This window comes from Diceros bicornis, chromosome 38 (assembly GCF_020826845.1).
Source record: "Diceros bicornis minor isolate mBicDic1 chromosome 38, mDicBic1.mat.cur, whole genome shotgun sequence".
NCBI classification, from domain to species: Eukaryota; Metazoa; Chordata; class Mammalia; order Perissodactyla; family Rhinocerotidae; genus Diceros; species Diceros bicornis.
In genome coordinates, this window is record NC_080777.1 from 6,015,444 (window position 1) to 6,039,733 (window position 24,290).

The 24,290-nt window shown below is 37.4% G+C and overlaps 1 protein-coding gene across 4 annotated transcripts in view; it reads right to left on the reverse strand.

Annotated features, from left to right (window-relative positions):
- Positions 1-24,290, reverse strand: part of SMYD3 (SET and MYND domain containing 3) — a 670,522-nt gene that overhangs the window by 458,249 nt on the left and 187,983 nt on the right. For all 4 annotated transcript variants that reach the window (XM_058533571.1, XM_058533572.1, XM_058533574.1 and 1 more), the window contains one exon: positions 23,317-23,453. In XM_058533571.1, coding sequence (XP_058389554.1) covers positions 23,317-23,453 — 137 coding nt within the window. The remainder of the gene's footprint in view (positions 1-23,316; positions 23,454-24,290) is intronic.

Genomic DNA, 24,290 nt, shown 5'->3' on the forward strand with positions numbered 1-24,290 from the left:
TTGGGAGTTCTGCTTAAGCAACCAACAAGACAAGTTCTTTTTCATGCTGGATTTGGAGCTGAGAGGATCAAAACTTAGAGATTCTGACCACTGTCTTGCCACCACAACAAGAGAGTCTGTCTGAGAATGGAGGCATCTCATGGAAAGAGAGTCAAGCAATGAAGGGGAACCAGTCCTAACGACATCATTTGAGCCCCTGCATTTAGCAATGCTAACAGGAGGCATTTTTCAGCTCATAGCCAGCAAATCCCTTTTTTGCTTCATTCAACATCAGGCTGGATTTTCTGTCATGTGAAACTCAAAGAGTTTTCATGCAAAGATGGAATTCAAATTCATCACTGAAGACTATGATAGGTTTTCAGTAGGGAAGAGATTCCAGGTAGAAAGAATTACATGGAGTAAAGAAACAAAAGACCACTTCAATGACAATGATGGAAAAAATCTCTAGCTCAAGTTGAGTTCAGATTGAGTTTAAAACAATGAGTTGGGGTTAGCTGAGTGGGTTGGGTATAGCAAATTGGAGTACTCACACCTCACTAAAAGGAGTTGCTGCTACCCAGCTCAAGCAAATTGTTGCCAGGTAACAACTAACCCAGTGGAGTCACATCTCCCAATTTTTCAGCAAAAAGCTCAATCTAGACTTTAAAAGTGTTGGCAAGACTTCTCAAAAAATTAATTCATAGCAAATATATAGACCAAATAAACAAGTCTATGGACAAGATCCAGCAGTTAGTTGGGTTTGCGACTTAGAGTCTACTCAAATGGCCAAGTAAATTCAAATCCATACAAAAGGCATTAGACCCAAATAAAGGTTTTCCAGACAACACAAGTATGTGTGTCTTCTAAGGAACGATATATGACAAAAGGATGGTAGAGAGAATTACAGATACACAGAAGGAGTGACAGAATGAATGGCTATGACACCAAACTCCTAGCACAGAAATAGTTGACTACATGAAAATAAAGTCTATGCTCTCAAGCCAGGTGGCCCAAATTGCTATCCAGGCTCTCCTACTTTCTACCTCTGTGACTCTGGACCAAGTGTCCCCTAATCTGTAAAATACCACTAATAATAGTGCCTACTTTGTAGGATTGTTGTGAGGAGCAAATGAGTTGACACATGCTGTGACTGGCAGAATTCTAAGACGGCTCCCAAGACTCCTGCTCTGTGGTGTATACACTTCCGTATAATAAATGGGTGCTGTTTTAAGTCACTAAGTTTGTAGTAATTTGTTATGCAGCAATAGAAAACTAATATACTTATAAACCACTTAGAACACAGCCTGACACAGAGGAAGTCCTCAGTGAATATTAGCTATTATTATTACAGGATTTTATTAAACTATATGTTCTGATGCATTTAAAATAGGATTTTTATTACAAAAATTCAGTTTGCCCAAATCATATTTGCTGATACAGAAGATGTACAGGTACATAAGACACATCCTGGAATGGTTAATTCTATGTGTCAACTTGACTGGGCTAAGGGATGCCCAGATAGCTGGTAAAACATTATTTCTGGATATGCCTGTAAGGGTGTCTCCAGAACAGATTTGTATTGGAATCAGTAGACTGAGTAAAGAAGACTGCCTTCACCAATGCACGTGGACATCATCCAATCCACTGAGGGCTTGAATAGAACAAAAAGGCAGAGGAAGGGTGAATTTGTTCTCTCTGCTTGAGTTGAAACAGCCACCTTTTCCTGCCCTCAGACATCTGTACTCCTGGCTCTCGGGCTTTGGGACTCAGACCAGGATTTATACCATTGGCCCCCACTCTCGGGCCTTTGGGCTTGGACTTAGACCATCAGCTCACCTGTTTCCCAGGCCTTCAGACTCAGACTGAATTATACCACTGGCTTTCCAGGTTCTCCAGCTTGCAGGTGGCAGATCGTTGGAATTCTCAGCCTCCATAATTGCATGAGTCAATTCTTACAATAAATCTCCTCTTATCTATATCTATAACTATATCTATATCTATCTATATATCTTATTGGTTCTGTTTCTCTGGAGAACCATGACTAATACATATCCCAATGATAGAAGGAACTAGGCCAGACAATTTATAAAAATACTTTTTATAATACATGTATTGAGAGCAATTTTAAAGTGACTTTGTAGGAGGAAACTAATTATTATATTCACATACTACAGACTGGAATCCAGTTGGAAATGACAAGTTTAGGATATGCAGAGACAGTCTACTAACCTAAAAATAAAATATAACATCACAAAGTTATTTTTTTAAAGCATATTGGGTCAACAAATACCTAGCATGGAACAAAGCACAATAATTTTACTGGTAAATGAAATCCTACATCACACACATAGTATTAAATAATGGTACTATATTTTGGATAATACTAGTAACTAAGAAAACAAGCCATAATATAAAATACATTTGAATGAATTCCTGCAGAGCACATATATAAAAAAATAGTATAGTAAAAATCTGTACAAAGCAGGCAGCAAAATATAATAAATTTGAAAAAATTCCTATGTAGGTAACCATAATACATGTAGAAATATATTTCAGTTAAAAAAAAAAAACTAGTTCGAAGCATATAGAAAAAAAGTAATTTGAAAAAATTCCACTGTAATGTGCATACATGCCATAAAAGCACATATTTCTCTGAATATTAGTAAATGACAAATAAATAAAAATATGATAAAAACAGACTTCAATAAACACATAAGCAGAAAAAAATAGCGAGAAAAAAGTATCATAAGATTTTTTATCTTCACCCTTAAAACCAAATAAATCACAGCCCACAGCCTGAAAAGCCCACTCAACAGCACTGCTGGAATTGGGAGTATTCTCTTCACCCCAGCATTCATCGTGTTAGTCACAGTCATCATTATCTTGAAACTACTAGTTTATAGCATGATCACTGTAGAAATCTGTGACATTAAGCTTGAACTTAATGTTCCATCAATGTCTTTGTTGCTTTTGAGCCACAGGCTACGAATTAATAATTTATATCTAAAATAATAGATGAATAGCCTTGTAATAAATCTCTGTGGGTGGAGGCTTATTTGTTTGTTTAAAAACTACCAATGGGATATGAAACTTTCATCTTAGTGAAAATTATTATATTCCTGGGTTCCACCACTTACAGCAGCCTTGCTGCCGCTCACCCCAGAACAACTAGCTCACATCTGCTTGGGCTTGAATCCCTACAATAGGCACATAAGATGTAGGATACATTTTGATACAATTATTCCGAGTAAGGAACATGTGTAACTTTACAGAAATATATCTATTGCCTAACATAATATGTCACTTTTCCTGAGGTTGCTTCAAGCTTATATGAGAAGGTGTCCTAAATCTCTCACAGTAATTGCTGAGACCAAAAGCGTTCAGAGCTCGCATTTTGAGGAGCACAGACTCATTTAGTGAAACAATGAATCAAGAGTCTGTTTCATATTTAATTCTAAAATCTTACAAGAAGATACAAAATTGCCTCAAGAAAAATTTTAAACTCAAACAACAATTTAACAGAATTATAGAAAACCTCATTTCAGCACCAGTCTCAGCACAAGAGCTTCCTTATTATCTTCAATATAACACAAATTGTCCTTTTAACCTAAAATATTATGGGTCATGGTAATTTCACAGCTTTATGACATTAGGAAAGAATTTTAATGGTCAAGTCAGATTGCTTCCATTTTATAATATACAGATAGGGGCTACTTTCTCATAAAGATGTTAAGAAATGAATATTAAAGAGGGATGATAAAGAAAATAAAACCATTTGAAAAAGATAATTTGAAATTAACATATAAGTCTCCATAGTCATGTTTAGAAGGAAAATTCTAACTGAAGTTTGACTTGTTATTAATTACAATAGAATTTTTAATTAGAAAATCTAATATGAAAGAACCAAAAATACTTGAAGGCCCCTTTCTTTAAAAAGTATACAAAGTTAGCTTGTCCTACGATTTTTCAACTATTATCTAGTCTTAATAAGTGAGTATGATATTTAACACCCCAACTCTCCTCTTTAATATGCTCCTGATATCGAATGGCAGCATTCAACCAAAGCAAATTATTCAAGTTCTCGTTCCCTTCAGGCTTATACAGAGCTAGACTTGATAGGTGAGCCAGGTACTCACCCCACTGATGGGGGGAACCCTCTCAGTGGCACCACAAAATATATTTCTCTCCTGCCTTCATTACAGATCAAAATTGAAGGTTTATACAGATTTCTGAGTTGAGTTAAAAACATTCAACAGAATGTATCTTCAAGCTTTACCTTAGCTGTGCCATTATTTTCCTACAAAATATTTTTTTAACTTGAGACAGATACATTTTACTGTTTTAATGTTCATGAATAAAACTATATTCTCCATATACAAACATGAACATTTCTAGCCATTCAAGCAGCTTCCTATTCAAAACAGCACAATTTGGTTTACATTTTTATGTTCCCTGCCGGTGAGTAAATGCTTAACAGCACGATGGTGCCACTAACAGGTATGGTTTTTCAATGGATAATCACTTTAGTTAGTGCCTTTAGTATAATACAACATACATAAAAATAAACCTACATTTCCAATTCACTAAGGTATAAGTGATCCCAAAATTAAATTTGTGCACCACTTTTAAGGTTAATATTGTAAACTAAGCTTTACAAAGGATTAACTGAAGCAAACAATTACTCAGATAAGACCATTTTGACTTTCCTTCTTCCTCATCCTGGATACTTGCATTATAGAACACAACACAGTCATCAAGTTTGTCAAATCCTAAATCACCATGACTCTGTAGCTCCTCAAGAAATACTTCAGAATGTACTGGCTGATTTTCAGGCCAATGAACTAACAAACCAATTCAAATAGAAGTAATTTCGAGTTCTAATACAGGGGGCAGATTTTCTCCTAAGAACGAAAAAGAATAACTCAGTTTTTCATTAGGAGCAATACATTCTGAGAAACAACTTATCATTTTGGTAAAAATACCAAAGCCTAATAACTCAGCTTCTATTCTGAAGCAGAAAAATAAAAGTCTTCACACTTTTAGTCTACATAAAAAATAAAAATATCACCAGTGAGGGGCCGGCCCGGTGGCACGAGCTCCGCTTCAGCGGCCCGGGGTTTCCAGGTTCGGATCCCGGGCACACACCGACGCACCGCTTGTCATGCCGCAGTGTGGCGGCATCCCACATAAAGTAGAGGAAGATGGGCACGCGTGTTAGCCCAGGGCCAGTCTTCCTCAGCAAAACAAGGAGGATTGGCATCGGATGTTAGCTCAGGGCTGATCTTCCTCACAAAAAAAATAAATAAATAAAAATAACACCAGTGAATTTCTAACTGCTAAATTTAATGCTGAACTTATTCCCCCTTAACGCTTCTGAACTTTCATCTCTTGGCCATCTGCTTTTTGAAACTCGTTTCTTTCATGGATCCCAAACTACCTGAGACCGCAGCTTCTGAGACACCTAAAGCTACTCTTTCTCTTCATGTCTTTTTAAAGATCCCTCTCAATTTATCTTGAAAAACAGAAAACAGAAAGCAAAATAAACAAGCAAAAGCCTACAGACAAATTTCCCACCTGAAAACGTTGCCCTCATGAATTAAGAGATTCCCATCAGGGTCAGGAGGAGCAGGAGGCGGCAGGTGGAGGCTCCCACAGGCAAGTGAGACGCATTGGAACACCCTCAGGTGTAAGTTTTAAGGAAAATCCTAAATCAACTGCTCCTAACCAAAAATAATCACATTCATTAAGCATAAACCAGCAGCAAAAACCTCCTTAGCTTGCTTCCTCCTTTGGCATCCAGAGTCGTAACGGCCTAACCCTTAGCTCTAGGGTCCCCAGTGGCCTATTTGGAAGAGCGGCTGCTAAATTCTAGGAAGTCAGCACTGACTCTTCCTCTTAGAATACCTTCCGTCAAAGGCCCAAATCAAATGATCTCCCACAACAAATCTCCCACATAAGTCTCCCATCATAGTTATCATAGTCTGCTACAGAATATTCTGAGCACCTACAAATATATTGAGTATGGTATGCAAAATTAAAAAAGAATAAGGCACAGTGCTGCTTTCAAGGAACTTTCAATATAATACTTAAGTTATTTATATATTTCTTTTATGTCACCGACCAGAAGGGGCAGAAACTAAGTTTTAACTATCCTTCTTTCTCCACATAGAGCTGTGGATAGAAAGTCAACACAAATTTGTTGAGCTGAAATTTATTAAGCTAGTTCTTTCTGACCTAAAATATCCAAGTAAGAATTCTACTGCTTTGTTTTGACCTTATTTCCCCACTTCTCCAATATGCTCTAGAAATAAAGGGAGCTTAGGAATGACAAGTCAAACCCAGTTTTGCCTCACTTCTTTACTGCCAGTACATAATCCTAAATATCACAGTGGCATACAGGGATTGGGAAAGAATTTAGTCCCAGAAGAATGCTCTCCTAGCCAACTACAATTGCAATCTCTGGAAAAACCGCCTACCAAACTGACAAATTCCAAACAACAATAGCATAGGCTACTTAAGAGGAAGAATGGTTCACATCTAAAATTTATGATAGTACAAAGGCACTCTAGAATTTTATGTTCAATGTACTGAATAGAAAGCAGCTGTTAGGCAAAGAACGATTAAATAACTTCAATGTGCGAGAATTAATCACCATTTCACATACTTGAGATTTTGTCATTTAAAAATAAAAATGGAAAGAACTGTAATGTCAACCTTCTAAAAAAAACAACACAAAAATAAGAACTCAAACTAGTATTCATCTAGTAAAATGTAAAATTACTTATTTGCCTAAGATTTTAAAAGCTTAATTACACTAAAGTCTTTTAAAGCATTCATTCTATGTTAATATAATTAAGAGAACATCAAAGTTGTTTCTAAAATCAATAAGTATTTTTAAATTGTTCAAAAATATTTAATGTTAATAAGTATATTGGCTCTTCTCACGGCTTCCCATTTCACAGAAAAGCCTCAAATTCTAGTAAAACAATGCATTTATCTAAACATATTATCACATTATGACATGAATGGAAAAGTCAAAGTATAAAACATATGCAGATAAAAACATAACAAGAGGCACTTGGGTTATTATACTCCTCCAGTCAGGCACCAGTACCATGAACTGGCCAGTTTATCGCAAAAATAAATAAAATAGCCAAAAGCTCTAACACATCAAATACATCATAGTTGAACTGAATGGCTGCCTGAGATAAAAGGCAGTGTGAATACTATCCTTATTTCTTCTACTTGCCAGGTACAAATTTTCAGGAGTCTATTTTGTCTCTCATGCAATGTGTCTACTGTGGTCAATCTAAAAACCTGTTGAAGTTATTGGACTTTGCAATTCTATTTAGAAAAGAGCAAGCTGGACTGCGAAATAGGTATTTCAAATGGAAATGATCCCAGGGACACTAACTAGGTTTTGGAAAAGAGGAAGCCTCTTGCTGAGTGACTTCATGGCCAAAAGACTTTAAAAGCCAATCCAGTACCACTCTTTCTCTGAATTACAGGTAAGCAAGGCAGATCTCACCCAATTCCAGAAATATAAGTGCAAATGGACCCAAGAATTTGGTGAAGTCCATTAAAGAAACGAATGGTCCCTGCAAAAGAAAAAAAAAAGGCAGATTTAACTAATCACAAATGTACTCTGCCTTGGGGAAAACCAGACATGACATGTGGAAATCCAGGTTTTTAAAACAGAGCAACGAGCTTACCAAAATAAACCTTCCGCCACAAAAAGATTCATAATAGGATCCTGCTAATCTCCAAATTTCCCTAGTTCACATAACCTGATGGAGTATTTACAGAAATTAAACATACAAGTAAGACTTTTAGGAAAAAATACACTGTACAACTCACCATTTAATCCCTATGTTATTATTTTGTTATAAAGATAATTAGAAGTAATTTTTCTATTAAAAACTTTTTTCAAGAAACAAGCAGGCAGATGGGTTTTTTCAAAAACCATTAATCCTTTGATTCTCCATGGAGGACCAGAATGATCAGACAAAACTACCTCAAAAGACAGAACGACATGAATGGACTGGGAGGAAAGATTTCCAAAATGTCTAGATGCGAGGCGCTGCCACTCATCTTTTGCAACCGTTCAATTCTGATGGACCGGAGCTTTTGGCTATTCCCTTTGTGATAAACTGGCCAAATCATGATTCCTGCACCGGGCTGGAGGGATAAAATCATAGAAATGCCTGCTTTTATTTTTTTTATCCATTTATATTTTATACTTCTACTTTCCCATTCCTGTCATAATGGGACATGTCTACGGGAGTTAAAAAAGGCTTCCTAGATGAGGGAGCATTTGAAGAGAATCTGAAGAATGAAAAGGAATTTGCCAGGAAGAATGGAAGGAACTGTATACGGAAAGGTTGGAATTAGGAAAAGAATCTTGGCTGTTAGGGGAAATGACACATGGCAAAGCTTTAGAGTTCTCTGAATCCTACTCAACTAATGCTGATAACTACTGGTAAATATGTGAATGATCACATTGACTGAGACATCATATTATTTTGTAATTGAAAACATGAAGTTGTTTTCAAAATAAGTTTTAAATACCCAAATGATCCAAGCCTAAACATTCCTTGTCATGTGAAAAATACCCTTCTACTTCATAAACTAAAATAATGTTTTTTTATTTTTTATTTTTTTGCTCAGGAAGATTAGCCCTGAGCTAACATCTGTGGCCATTCTTCCTCTTTTTTTTTTTTGAATTTTATTTATTTTTTTCCCCCAAAGCCCCAGTAGATAGTTGTACGTCATAGATGCACATCCTTCTAGCTGCTGTATGTGGGACGCGGCCTCAGCATGGCCGGAGAAGCGGTGTGTCGGTGCGCGCCCGGGGTTCCGAACCTGGGCCACCAGCAGCGGAGCGCGTGCACTTAACTGCTAAGCCATGGGACCGGCCCTATGGCCATTCTTCCTCTTTTTGCTTGAGGAAGATTCACACTGAGCTAACATCTGTGCCAATCTTCCTCTATTTTGTATGGGGGTCACCACCACAACATGGCCACCAATGAGTGGTGTAGGTCTGTGCCCAGAAACCGAACTCAGGCCTCCAAAGCGGAGCATGTCAAACTTAACCACTAGGCCATGGGGCCAGCCACAAAAGAAAACAATTTTTAACTATAGAGCATAATGCCTTGCTTCTACAAAATGCAAGGACTTGCAAGCTTCTCTTTGCTGACTTTGAGCATGTAAGAAGGGAGAAAGATGGTCCAAACCTCACTAATGTGAGGAAAATATTTTCAGAACAAAAAAAATTATCCTTGTAGTAATTGTCATTGCTCTAAAGAAAGGCTAGAAGCCTGCCTGACAACCATGAGCAAACACACGGATATCTTCCAGGAATGGAACTCCAAAATCTGATCACATCCTTATAATTATCTAATTATCAAACTCAGCAGTGCTGACAAAGCAGAAGCCCACTCAACTACTGCTGATGATTGTTATTCAAAGCTAAACTTCTTCTGTCAAATCAGAATGACTTAATGCAGAAGTACACTACCTTAGGAGCCAAAGGAACACAGTGATTTCCACCTTCTCGCTTACACCATTACACACACACACACACACACACACACACACACACAAACCATAACCTGGCCTTGCTGACTTGTCACTGGCTTTGTTGGGCTCTCCTTGTGTGTTCTCATATCTTTACAAATTGGCTCAAAAATACCTTAGCCTGTCAAAAATAATACCCTATCGAGAGAAGGGGCCTGCCCTGCCTACATTTATTTGCTACTGTCATAGCAACAGTGCTTCAGATATCATCAGGCTTTGGTAGTTTGAAGAAACACATTGGCAAGGCACTAATGTGAAGGCATAAAAGCTTAATGCAAGTGACAATGCAACAATGTAAAGGAGTAAAAGCATCCAGTGATGGAATTACTGCAACTTACTGTTCACGGTGCAAGGTGCTAGGAAAATCATTCCACTTGTCAAGTTATTTATAGACTGCCCACACGGTCACCCAGCTCCAGGAAAGTAGCATGGGATGAGGCCTGCAGAGTCCTCAAATGCCAGATTTTAAAACCTTGATTTTGGGCCAGCCCAGTGCCGTAGTGGATAAGTTCACGCGCTCTGCTTCGGCAGCCTGGGGTTCGCCGGTTGGGATCCCAGGTGCGGCCCATGCACTGCTTATCAAGCCATACTGTGGCAGGCGTCCCACACATTAAAAGCAGAGGAAGACGGGCATGGATGTTAGCCCAGGGCCAGTCTTTCTCAGCAAAAAGAGGAGGACTGGCAACAGTTAGCTCAGGCCTAATCTTCCTCACCAAAAAAAAAAAAAAAAGAAACTTGATTTTATACAATAGGCAGTAGGGAATCAACAGACAGTTTTAAGCAGGGGATTCAAACGATCACATCTGTTTTTTACAAAAATGTCTCTCTAGTGGCAGTCTATAAAAATGGGTTGAGATCCAGGGAAAGAAGAAGAGGCAGAGAGATTAGTTAGAGCCACTTTAGCAAGATAAAAAGGGCCAGAATTAAGTCAGTGGACAGAAGTGTAAAAAGAAAAGGACAAAGAGATATTTCAGAAGCAGCATAAACAGGGCACATAGGAGGAAAGAGACAGGGAAGAATCAGAGGCACCCCTGAGGGTCCTGGCATGGCTGACTCAGGAGACTGTGATGCCGAGAGAGAAGATAGAAAACGTGGAGAAGCAGCACGTCCTGTTGAGGAAAAGAGAGAGTTTAAGTATTGTTCCTGATGAATCTGAGGTTCAAACAGATTGTGCACGTGAAGATTTTTATTAATAAGTAGAAAATATGGGATTGGAGATCAGAAGAAGGGGCAAGGCTGGAGATGAGGCTTTGGTGTTCTCAGCCACAGGCAGGCAATCGAGCCACGGCGGTGGAGTACCGTCGCTCCACAGGTAACGAGAGAGGCAGCAAACGGAGGCTTTTTAGAAAACGGTAAGAAAGGTAGAAGGAGAATCAGGGGCAGGTCATGCCACAGAAGCCAGTTAAAAGATTTCTAGAGGCTGGACACTCTCACACCTGAAGATCTGCATAGTTGAGGTTTAAGTGGGTACTGCTCTCTGGAATCCTGGAGAAATGGAGAACAGGAAAACCCACAGTCAGCTACTGTTACAAAAGACTTCTGAGGCACCAGAACAACATACTTGACCAACTTCTGCTCTAAACCTGAAACACCAAGAGCCCCTGAACGGCTGTGAAGGACGAAACAGGCCCTAGGCCACCAATGAGTAAGTCAGCCACATGGGCCTCTTCAGATGCTGAGTTGTCTGCCATTTCAACAAAATGTGGGGGGAAGGAGGGTAGGAAAGAAAGTGCTATAAAGGGTATTTTTAATCCTGATCCTAATTCAACTGATCTTTATGAAACAGCTCTGTATAAACAGTGCCTTAATAAATTTTTCCTATAAACGTCAAAACTAAAAACAAATGCTACTTAAACCTGAAATAGGGCCCACAATTGCCAAGTCTGGTCACATGTAGTTACAATGCTTTTCTTCAACTTGACAAGTATTTGTTCAAAAATAATATTTCTAAATTATTTGCCTATGCCATTAATATCAGGTATAAATTTTAAGGTCAAATAAATACCCCTAAAAGAAAAAGGTGCCAATAAGGCCAAAGAGGATTTTCTTCTCTATTGCATACATATTCTTTGGCATTATAAAATATTTTAATCTGTAAATGCAAATATTTATAGAATCATAAGAAAAATCACGTCCAATAATGGGTTGAAAACTAACACAGACCCAAGGTGAAGGCTCCTGAATAATTAATGTTTCAATATTCAGTACTTCAAGGTTGTGGAATCCAGATTTCAAAAACTAGCTTAACTCTGCAAATTCCATTTTCATCATCTTTATTTTCAGATAGAGTTGTGGCAGCGTCAGTTCAGAAACATTTGATATGAAAAACCCACGCTCCTCCCACCCACCCTACCAGCACTTCTTTAGATCTGAATACATGAGAGAGAGGAGGTGTGTAAGACATGATGCGCCACCTGTATGCAAATAGCAGGAATCCTAATTGAATAATTTAAAGCTTTGCCTATAGCAATACTTTAGTATTAGTGATAGAAATCTTATCAAATATTCTCATTTCTCTCACTCAGCATTTTGCTCCTAAGGCTTATAACAGTTCATAATGAGAGCTCTAACACAGAACTAACAGAACACAAAATGCAGGATGGTGGATGGGGAAAATTCGAAAATTCGAGTCAAAGCCCTGGTTCCTTTATTTAAAAATAGTGTGACCTTACGCATTTCCTCATCTGCAAAAGGAATAACAACAATAATAACTCAGAGGGCTGTTGTAGGAGATAAATGTGATTATATTGGTTAAAGTACTATGTAGAGTAAAAAAAATTAAAATAAAAAATAAGATTGGAGGAGTGCGGCTCTGTGAAACTTGTGATAAATCTCTCAATTGTCCCTTGATCTACTGATGTAAGACAAAGACCAGTGTCTAATATCTATCGGCTTCCAGGTTGAGTATGGGACAAAAAATGAGGAATACAAGACAAATCTACATACTGTCAAATATGTAATAAAGCAGTTCTGTTTATAACTGTGTTATCAGAAGGAAGAGTATTCAGCTGGTTTGGAAAGCCACAATCATTTAAACACAGCCATATAGAATCTCTGAGATTGAAATTCATCATTATAGAGAGAATCTAATCTAGTTTCAAATGCTGTAAGAGTAATCCTATGGTGTAACTTATTTTTAATTTTCTGGCTTTATACAGATAACATTCAATATAAGGAATCAAGGGGTGTGGGAGAAATGGGAAGATGCTGGTCAAAGGGTACATACTTCCAGCTATAAGATGAATACATTCTGGGGATCTATCGGGCAGCATGGTGATCATAGCCAATAATACTGTATTCTATACTTGAAAGTTGCTAGTGAGTAGATCTTAAATGTCCTCACCACAAAAAGAAATGGTAATTATGTGACATGATGAAGGTGTTAGCTAACCCTACAGTCAGAATCATTTTACAATACATAAGTATATCAAAGCAACAGGTTGTACAGCTTAAACTTACACAATGCTATATGTCAATTACATCTCAATAACACAGGAAAATATATAAGGAACAGAAATTGCTCAAAAGTTGTCTGTAATGTTACATTCTGTTGTCTGTCACATTTTTGCTTCTACTTAGAAGCTAGTGCTTGAGCATTTGGCCATCAACTAGAAAAAAGAGCATTAGACTGAGCTCAAAAGATCTAAATTTTAGCATTTGTCCTGTCACTAGGTGACTACCTAACCTAACCTCCTCTGAGCCACAGCTGATGTATCATGGGAAGAGGAAGAGGAGAGGGAGTGGGGAGGCTATGAAATCGGATAGCTTCTGTGATCTTTTCAGCCCTAAAATTGTATGGTTCTACCATGCTTAAGAAAGGAATTAGGTAACATGACTCCTGTTCTCAAAAAGTTTACAATCTAAGTGGAAATGTAGTAACAGACATGTAACTAATAAAAATAGAGTATACTCACAATTGTCTAATGGTTGGCATAGAAAAAACCAGTGACTACTGATTTTACAACAGGGAAAGATCGATCCTAGTCAGGTGGATTTCACCAGATTTAAGCTGAAACTTTAAGAATAAGCAGGACTTGGATAGAGAGCATGGGGAAAGATACACAGTATCCTTCCATGATGTACCATGAATACCTCAAATTCAAAGAGCACTTTACAGGGGCCGGACCAGAGGCATATCGGTTAAAGTTCGTGCACTCCGCTTCGGCAACCCGGGGTTCGAAGGTTCAAATCCTGGGTGCAGACTGATGCACCACTCATCAAGCCATGTGTGGCGGTGTCCCATATACTAAATAGAGGAAGATGGGCACAGACGTTAGCTCAGAGGCAATCCTCCTCAGCAAAAAGAGGAGGACTGGCAACAGATGTTGGCTTAGAGCTAATCTTCCTGAGGGTCCCCCCCCCACCCTCCCCCCAAAAAAGAGCACTTTACATATCAACTCTCCCTACTTTATACCCATGGAGGTAACACCTCCTGGCTTGTGATTTTAATCCCGAATGAAACTGTTCCAGGGACAGGTAGCTCCAATCTGTGCCAGGGTGGCCTGATACATCGCTGGACTCCTCTAATGATAAAACTCGTCCAGATACTGAGCCATAGTCAGCTTGCCTAATACGACAGGGCTTTCTGTCCTTCCGATATCATACTTTGTAAATGATTATCTGAACATGTCTCTTTAAACATGTAACACTAGGTACTGAAAATAAAAAGTTTAATGAAAATTGACCTTGCAGATAGTAGTGAGGCTATTTTATCTCTTGATCAGGATACATTTTTTTGTCTGGCTTAGAGAAGCCATCCCCAAATTCACTTGCTTATCTTCAGAATATACCAAGTAACTTTGTTATACCAAGTCCACATCAAATAGCAATATCTAATTTCTGCCACCAAATCATCACTGTTTCTGCCTGTTATAAAATTTAACCAAGCAGTTTATCAAAATTTTTCATTACTATTGATATTAAACTTCTAAAACATATTTTTTTCTCCCATGAGAGGTCCTTCTCATTCATAATAGAAATAGTCAAACCACAATGTAAAGACTGAGGGCAATATCTGTAATCTAAGAAAAATATCTGAAGAATCAAACAAAAACTTTCTGAACCTGAGTTATAAGCCAAAAGTAATTCTACTAGAAAATTGTATGTTTACATTTCATTTAAAGGCAAAATAACAAAATATAACACCTGTAGTTAAAAAAAACAAAAACAAAACACTAAGAATGACAGTTTAAGTACTAGACGACATTAACAAACTAAGTAGACATTTTTTCTATTTAACAATTTTACTTCTTCCTAATTCTTAGTGAAATGCTACATTTCTTCTACTATATTATGGAATTAAAACATTTATTAAGTTATTGAATTAAATTTTCTTACAGTAAAAAAAATAATAAACTCAAAAAACAATTGTATACATACTATGCTTACAAATGTGACTGGCAAAGTAAAATGGTAGAACTAATGGCTTGTTAGAAGGTAGCAGACAAAATATTTCCTATCCTTTTATTTTTTAATTCGAGAATTTTCTGATAGCACACTGTTTCCTACCGTGCGCAAAAAAATTTTCTGACTTACAAAGAATAATTTAAGGGTTGGCAAACAATGGTCCATGGGCCAAATATGACCCACCACCTGTTTTTGCACAGCCTGCAAGCTAAGAATGTTTTCTTACATTTTTAAATAGTTGGGGAAAAATAAAAAGAAGAATATTTGGGGATAAGTGAAAATTATATGAAAATCAATGTTCTATGTCCATAAATAAAGTTTTATGGGAACACAGCCATGCCCATTCACTTATATATTATCCATAGAAGCTTTCAGTTATAATGGCAGAGCTAAGGAGTTGTCACAGAGACCATAAGTAAGTACCCTTTCATCATGCAATACAAATCGTCATGATGCAGTAATAATTCACTTTTGCCTCTTGGCCTACAAAGCCTAAAATATTTACTATGTAGGTTTTTACAGAAAAGATTTGCTGAACTCTGGAATAATTAACATAATGATTTATCATTTCCTGAAGAATTTAGGATAATTGCAGCCTCTGTGATTCTGAGCTATCAACTAACTTACTGAACTCCTTGAATTTTACCATGATAAAGATTTCTTTTTACCTAGTCTTGTATATTTACAGTGATGTATTAATTTCTAAATATCTTTAACAAAGTGTACTCCATAAAACAGAAAAGGGACAGTTTTCATGTATTCCTTCATTCAGCAAACAATTAAACACCTGGATAGTAGTAATACTATGAAGATTGCTACAGATTCTAAATAAATAAAATGCAATTCCTGGCTCTAAGAAAATCACACTCTAGGAGGGAGACACAGTACTCTAGTAGAGATTTTTGCCTCTAAAGAGAAGGCCAAAGCAATGAAAGTAACCTCTGCCATTTCACAATGACATATTGTCATTTTAAAAATATTACCTCTATCTGAATTAACGGCTAGTAATACACTCCAAGAAATAAGGAAACAAGGTTTGGCAAACACATTTATCCATCAATAGTTTTAATCAAAGCATTATCCTTACATAGTAATTAACACTGACCAACCCAGGTATGAATAAAAATGCCAATTAAGGATTTACTAACCATGCTTCCCAACTTCAGAGGTTAGCTGGCGTCCGGTCTTTAACTGTGATAAACATACACCAACTCATCATCGGTTATTGACACATAAATGAAGAGCAATATTAGCTGAATGGCTAAAACGTGAAGAACATGATCATAAATACCATCATCAAAAACACATGGCTTGTTTTGTTTTGAAAGCCCAAGTGTCCTACAAATGTCACTTCACTTGGAAGGACATTTTTGAGAATAATTGTCTCGAGTTTACTCAGAGATTCAATCCATTGTGATAAAGGAAAAACATATAAATCACAAACGCATCAGCATTTCATTAGAATGCCAGGATCTGCATGCGGTATAGCATCTTGGCTGTTTGCCTGCTTTACTTAAAACCAAAAGAGAGGCATAACCCCCATAACTAAGTCTTCCAGCAGCTGTTCTGAGCAGGCAAGAGAGATGTCTCATCTAGCAGCCACCTCCAAATGTAGAGATTCATGCACCCCGGTGATTAGAGGTTAGCAATCCTGGTGTGTCTGCTCGCTTTTAATATTAAATATTTAATGGCATATTTTTCCTTAATGGAACCCAGGCACATCTGATCAGTCACTGGGATCATTTAGTAACGCAGTCAAAGTTATCATACTGCCATTTCACACCAACTTTGTAATTAGATAATGCATCACTTTATTAATTCAAAAGATTGCTTTCTTTACTACTTTATAGCATGCCACAGTAGTGAAACCCAACTGAGCTGATCAACAAAAAGGCTCTCAAATTTGGTGCTATATGAACGTGAAACCCTCAAGTGGCAAACACACACACACTCCTGACCTTTCAAAACCACAGAGGTAATATTCGTCCCACAAATTAGCTTACCAGCAACACTGCAGTAATAAAGCATGAGCATATCCAGAATGAGAGGGCTAACAGAACTGAAAACTTCAGACTAAAAACTGAATATATCAGGAAAAACTTCATTCTTGCTTTCTACTGAGGTACATCATTCTTCAGTAATAAAAAGCACCCCAAAAAAGCATTATTTAGTAATTTTTCCTTCATGCTGATTTATACACTTTACTAAAATTATGAGGTTATGGTAGAATATCACATAGATTACTTATTAACACTCAAGTCTTAACAGCACATACCATCCAAAGGAAAGTATGTAATCTTGAATATTAATATCATTATTGTTCTCTTATGTCTTATTTCTAACACATCCCATACAAAAATATTAAATGACAATTTCTTTTCATATTATGAATTAGCAAGATTCTTGTTTTAACCCATTCTCCACTGCTTCTCCAATAAAAAAGAATTCTCCTCCAATAAAAAAGAATTTACTCAGAATGAAACTGAATGTAAAATTCAAGTACTATAGAACAAAAAACACCTCTAAAATCCTCACTTTCTAATCTATACAACCACAGTGTATACTGCAAGGCCAGCTGCCACTAATAGCATTAAAAATTAGAGTTTGGAAAGGCAAGCTCTGGAGGTTACATATGTGCCCTCAAGAATAAAAATAACATGCGGATATACCAGGAGAATTATTAATTGGTTTGAAAGAAAAAGAGAGGGAACATCTTCTCAAACAGATGGACATTTCTAATCAAAAAATTCTGTGGCAGTTGTACCATATTATAAAGTTAAAAAGTACTTTGCAGAGCACTGAAAACACTAACAATCATGTTTTGTGGTCAAAAAGGTCACTTTTGTTCTTGTTGCTTCCAATTTAATGTCTGTTTTTGAAATGGTTTATGCAACTAGCCCATTTTCTATTTTATTGTTCAGACCTTACCACATTCTAATCAGTCTACCAAATGCATTTTTAGAAAAGGAAGTTATAACTCCAGAAAAAATAATTAAGTATCGTTTTCTAGAACCCCATACAATAATCTCTATAAAAATCTATTCTGTGCATAGAAAATAAGCCCAAAACCAGGTCTGCTGACATTAAGGTTAGGCTATTAAAAACCATTACCAATAATTATCATTGTATGTTTCAAGGGATGGAATAGAGAAATACCATACATTTTATGTCATTTCAGTGAATTATAACGTGACAACTAAAGAACTCTTAAGATAACTTAATTTCATCCTTTTAAGATGCATGTGTGAGAAACACTTCATTCATCATAGGAAGCTTACTTTCACATTTCCTATGTGAAATCCCAAGGAACTACTCTGAAATCATCAAGTTGCTATGAATGCAGGAAAAAGTAAATGATTTCTCTCCACAATAGCTATGGGCTGAAACCAAGCCAGCTAATAGGGTAAAGGTACTATTTCCTGTTTACAAAATTTCTTCTCAACCAGACAGGTAATTCTCAGCATCTCAAGAGACACCAGCACTGGCACAACTGTGAGCAAGCACCTGAGACCCTGGTTACAATCAGCGGCGGGCAGACTGCACGCCTGGCTCTGCGACAGCACAGGAAGCCATAAAACCCTGAAGTTTTATATTGGAACAAGGAAAGCTGGGAGGTGGGGGCAGCAGTAGTAGAAATTAATAATATGTGTCAGACTCTCTAACTACTTTAGAGTTAATCCTCACTTTATCTGTGAAGTAGATATTATTATTATTATTCCCATTTACAGATGAGGAAATTGAAGTTGAGGGAATTTCATTTACTTGTCTGAGAAAGTGACTTAACCATCATACTATTCAGCTTCTCATTTAAATTTGTCCTCTCTCTAACCGTAATTTTACCACCTTTTAAAGTTTATATTTATTATTATTCGTATATACATTTTCTACATTTGTAGCAAATGTTTAGAACTCCATCAGTAGACTGAACCATAGCAGTTGTCATACCAACATAATCCATTTCAAACTTAACCAGAAATTTTGCTTGAAAATAGAAGTGGAAGGAAAAAAAGTGGGGGATGGAAAGCAGGAGGGGCTTGTAGAGATGGAGACATACTTCTTCTCTTCTCTAAACAATCTGAAAAAGATCCCGCAGAGATGAATTCAGCTTCTGTTTTTCGTGAACTCGTAAATAAAACGTGTCTCCTGCGTTCTCACTAACAAACATCTTCAGCACATCTCCCACACTTTGGGCACGGTCATTACTGTCTGTGGCAATCACCACTTTCCTCACATCTTATACTTTTATTGCCATTCAGCCACACCCCCAAGTAAGACACAATCTAAATTACAAAAAAACCCCCCTGATATGCAAAGAAAGCTTCAAGCAAATTACTCCAGCCTTTCCATCCAACCAGATCACCACTCTGCAGCACCCCTTTGTAAAAATTCTGGAGATACCACAACCCTCACTAATCTTCTATTACCACCTAACGCAAAACAAACATCCCCCCCCCCCAAAAGCCCCAGTAGATAGTTGTATGTCATAGCTGCACATCCTTCTAGTTGCTGTATGTGGGACGCAGCCTCAGCATGGCCAGAGAAGCGGTGCGTCGGTGGGCGCCTGGGATCCGAACCCAGGCCGCCAGCAGCACAGCTCGAGCACTTAACCGCTAAGCCACGGGGCTGGCCCCAAAACAAACTTTTTTTTTTTTTTTTTTTTGTGAGGAGATCAGCCCTGAGCTAACATCCGCCAATCCTCCTCTTTTTTTTTTGCTGAGGAAGACGGCCCTGGGCTAACATCTGTGCCCATCTTCCTCCACTTTATATGGGACGCCGCCACAGCATGGCTTACCAAGCAGTGCGTCGGTGCGCGCCCGGGATCCGAACCAGCGAACCCCGGGCCGCCGCAGCGGAGCGCGCGCACTTAACCGCTTGCGCCACCGGGCCGGCCCCCAAAACAAACATTTTAAGCAGCATGCTTTTATAGAGACTCTTATTGTAATCACTAAATATAACTGAAACATGTACTCCACAGGTAACAACTGCTTTTTCAAATCTTCTGCAGAGGAGGTCAATATATTTTTCTCAGCCCAGGGGGTTGGAGGAGTCAGCACCCCCTCACTCCCCACCAGCATTTCTAGACCACTGTCTGTAACTGTTTCCTAACACCATCCCCTCTTCTGAAATTCATGCCATTAATTTCTGCTTCCTATGTGAAGTCTTTCTTGATACCTTCCTCTAGAAAAATTTCTCCTTCCTACATCTCACACTACGTAATTTTTACAGCCAGGCAACAAATTCATTAGTGGACAGAATATATTTATACTACAAACTCCTACAGTCTAAACCTCATTTGCCAATTGCTATTCGTGTGTGTGTGTTTATGTGGGAGTGGGGACTGGGAGACTAATCCTGGTGCTAAGAAAGTGGAGAAAAAGAGGAACACTTGGAGATATGACTGAAAAAATGACTACGTAATGAAGTCTTTGGAGTAATGGGAGAGAACACTTCCCAAATAAAGCTGAGTCTCAAGCAGCAGAAGCACAGTCGGTACTGAGAACCTAGAGTCCCACAGAAGATACACACTATCTTCCAACAGAAAACCCCAGAGTGCTCAAAATATAAACTGCCAACTTTTGAGGAATTAATCCTGGTCTTCTATTAGAAAAGGCTATCAGCTCAGCAGGGAAAGAAACATGCTCTCAGGATTAAGAACCTTCTCATCCTCCACCGACCCCTTTCCTTTCCAGGCAAGCGCAAGTTTGATAAATATACACACATCTCCAAGTAAGACTTTCGACCTGCTGAAGTTTTTTGCCTTGGTAGATAATTTCCAGATTTAGAATTAGCCAAATATTTCTATAACCTTGGATCAGGAGTGGTCTGCACACAGTAGGTCTTAAAAAAACAAAGTCTGTTTAATTTAATACGTGAATTCACTAATAACATCTCTCAGGAAGCCAAGAGGCTTGACAACAAAAGACTAATTGTACGGAATGTTTGGAAATCTGAATAAAGGAAAAGAACATCTGTGTGAAATCTAAGTATTAAAAATATTATATATAAAACAAGTTTGAAAATTATTGAAACCAGGTGATGGAAACACGAGGGTTCATTATACTCGTCTCTATACTTTTGCATATGTTTGAAAAAGTCCATAACCAAAAATAAAAAAAAATTAAGATACAAACAAATTAAGAAAAGCTCTCAGAATTTCTTATGCCTTCATTGACAATGAGATGAGCTAAAACATAAGCTTAACATGTCTAATACCTGCAGAGAACCTGAAGGAATATAAATGAGTGGGACCAAATGCCAAACTTAAACCAGGATCTTCTTTATTGAAGCCAGGTAAAGCCAGCCTTCTTCAAAGCGTAAAATCAGAAGTTAGTTCACTAGGTTGAGAAAGGCAGGTCAGCATAGAGCTACTACAGATTGTACATACAGAAGCAGTAACAGCTGGCAACACACTCTGCAATGCCCATTTCTTCTCTTTGATTAATTCTATGCCAGTAAGATAGGCAGAGGGACAACAGATAGGGAGAAAATTCTCTGCCCAGCATTCTCCACCCACTTCCAATGCATGTGTCATGATCCACATCATCACACACTTGTGATGTTATGAGCTCAGTGGCTCATCCTTGAGGTTTGCAGGACACCAGTTAGCTTAATTTAAGACTATTCTACTCTTTAAAAAAACAAAGAAGGAGGAGGAGGAAGAGAGTGATCTCTTTTAAGAACAAATTTAAAAGCAGAAAAGTAACTAAATATATAACTAAAACTTATAAAATATTAACAAAACTTTTACAAGGAAGTACAGGGGCCATAGGTTAATGTTGCTCTCTGATTATTAACCTATATTTTAAGGCAGAAATCACACACCTGAGTCCAATTCCCAAAAAAATCTCAAACATGTATATGTTCTACTTTTGTAGCAATAACAGAAACAAGTATGTGGGGAGAAGAATAGCATATTATTAAAAATTTATCTGCTTAATTATAAGGGCAGAATTTTCCCTCTACATGATATGGAGAGAATTTCATTTTAAGATACATGAGATTAAAATTATTTAAAAAGAAACAAGAGAAGTAAGATAACTCACATGTAACATTGAGCAACAGATAATACTTTAAAATATTTTTCATGAATTCTAATAACACCAGTAATTACCACTTGAACATTTTCCAACAACAGGAAACACTAGGAATGAAGTTACAGTCATCATAAGGTATTTTTATCTTTCAGTAAGTGTCACTTTGTATAGTGTTCAATATCAAAAGAGCCGGGGTACATTGTACACATAGTACTTTAACCTATATGTTAAAAATTTCAGAAGCATATGAAATAAACATATGAGAAACTTCTGAGATGCATTATAAGTAACCATTATATTTTTAAATCAATTTTAAATTATAGACAAACCAGAATTTAACACTAAGATGATATCAGAAAATCATAAAAACATACCCTAAAGAATAAAAATACATTTGGGAAAAACAAGAATAAATCTGTAGGTATCACACTAATCACATTTAAATTCTTAGAAAATAGGCAGATTATAAAACATACCTTAAAAAATTCACGGGATAAATAATTTGTCATTAGATGTGCATTTACAAATTGTAAAATAAGTGGCAAAATACTCTCAAATGTAAAATTTTACCTGTTATTAAAATGTGATCAATATTTAAACAAACCTAAACCCAATATGAGAAAGCAAGGACAGCAAACACACAGCAGAACGGAGGGCATATCTGATCCTCCGTCCCCGCCCCAGGGTAGATATCAAGAATCCATCAGTGCATTCCTTCTCCATGGGCCCAAACAAACCCTCAGAATCATTTCCAAAAAGAGCACTTCAGGTAGCCACTACCAAGAGACCATGATGAAATATTAAATTAAACCTATTTTCTGTCCACCATCTAGGATTTTAGTGACCTGAAACATTTAAACAGATTTTTAGGCAATTATTTTTAAATCAGAAATGTTTATATTTTCATATTATTTAGAATTCACTTAATCAAGAAATGGATTCCAATAAATTTTCCACTTCAAAGACAGCCTCTGTTGCTGAAACCACTACCACAAAACTAAGTGAATACAATGACAAACTTAAATCCATTAGTAAGAAATGATGAAATATGTTACTTTCTTTGGAGAAAAGAAAGCATACTCTCTTTTCAGAATATGCTTGGATTGCTCACAATGAACATTGGGCCATTAATAACAAGACTGACAAAACAGAAAAAGTAATACTCTCTTCAATATTAGCAGTACATTCTCCCATTCTCTACTCATTAAGGTAGGAGAGTGACATAAGGCATGAAGGTTCTTGGATTTTCATGGATCAACAACAAAATAAGGAGTAAAGGCTGATTTATGGCATTAGCAAAGATACCAAAGTTAACACTTACTTTTGCGAAGGCCTCAAAAACGTCAAAGGAAGGTGGCAGCTGAGAGGCATCCTGTATTTCTTCTCTCATGAAATGTTGAAATGTCATTGCAAGTTGCCTGAGACCCTCTTTCTTATCTTCAGTCAGTTTGTTGATATCTTTTTAACAGAGAAAATAAATAGCACAATCACACAGTGAATTTTTTTTTTTTTTTTTTTTTTTTTATTTTTTTTATTTTTTTTTTTTTTTTTTTTTTTTTTTTTTTGTGAGGAGATCAGCCCTGAGCTAACATCCGCCAATCCTCCTCTTTTTTTGCTGAGGAAGACGGCCCTGGGCTAACATCTGTGCCTATCTTCCTCCACTTTATATGGGACGCCGCCACAGCATGGCTTACCAAGCAGTGCGTCGGTGCGCGCCCGGGATCCGAACCAGCGAACCCCGGGCCGCCGCAGCGGAGCGCGCGCACTTAACCGCTTGCGCCACCGGGCCGGCCCCCACACAGTGAATTTTTAATGGACAATTTTCAGGTATTCAATGGTAGCTGCTAAAGTAGATATTTCCTGCTCTAGATTCCATTCTGACAGAGAGCAAATACGTATCTTTTTATTTCTAGACAACTACAAATCAAGACACACACTATCAAATTCTGACAAACTTCATCTACAATATAAGATCAGACACCTATCAAAACAAAATAAATATATAGATGAAAAAAGCATTAAAACCAAAATCAGTAAAGATGTGTTACCAGATTTTCTATATCATCCTGTACACATGTTCAAACCATCATAAATTCTTATTAAGTCAGTGAATTTTTTTTGTGTGTGTGTGTGTATGAGGAAGATCAGCCCTGAGCTAACATCCATGCCAATCCTCCTCTTTTTGCTGAGGAAGACCGGCTCTGAGCTAACATCTATTGCCAATCCTCCTCCTTTTTTCCCCAAAGCCCCAGTAGATAGTTGTATGTCATAGTTGCACATCCTTCTAGTTGCTGT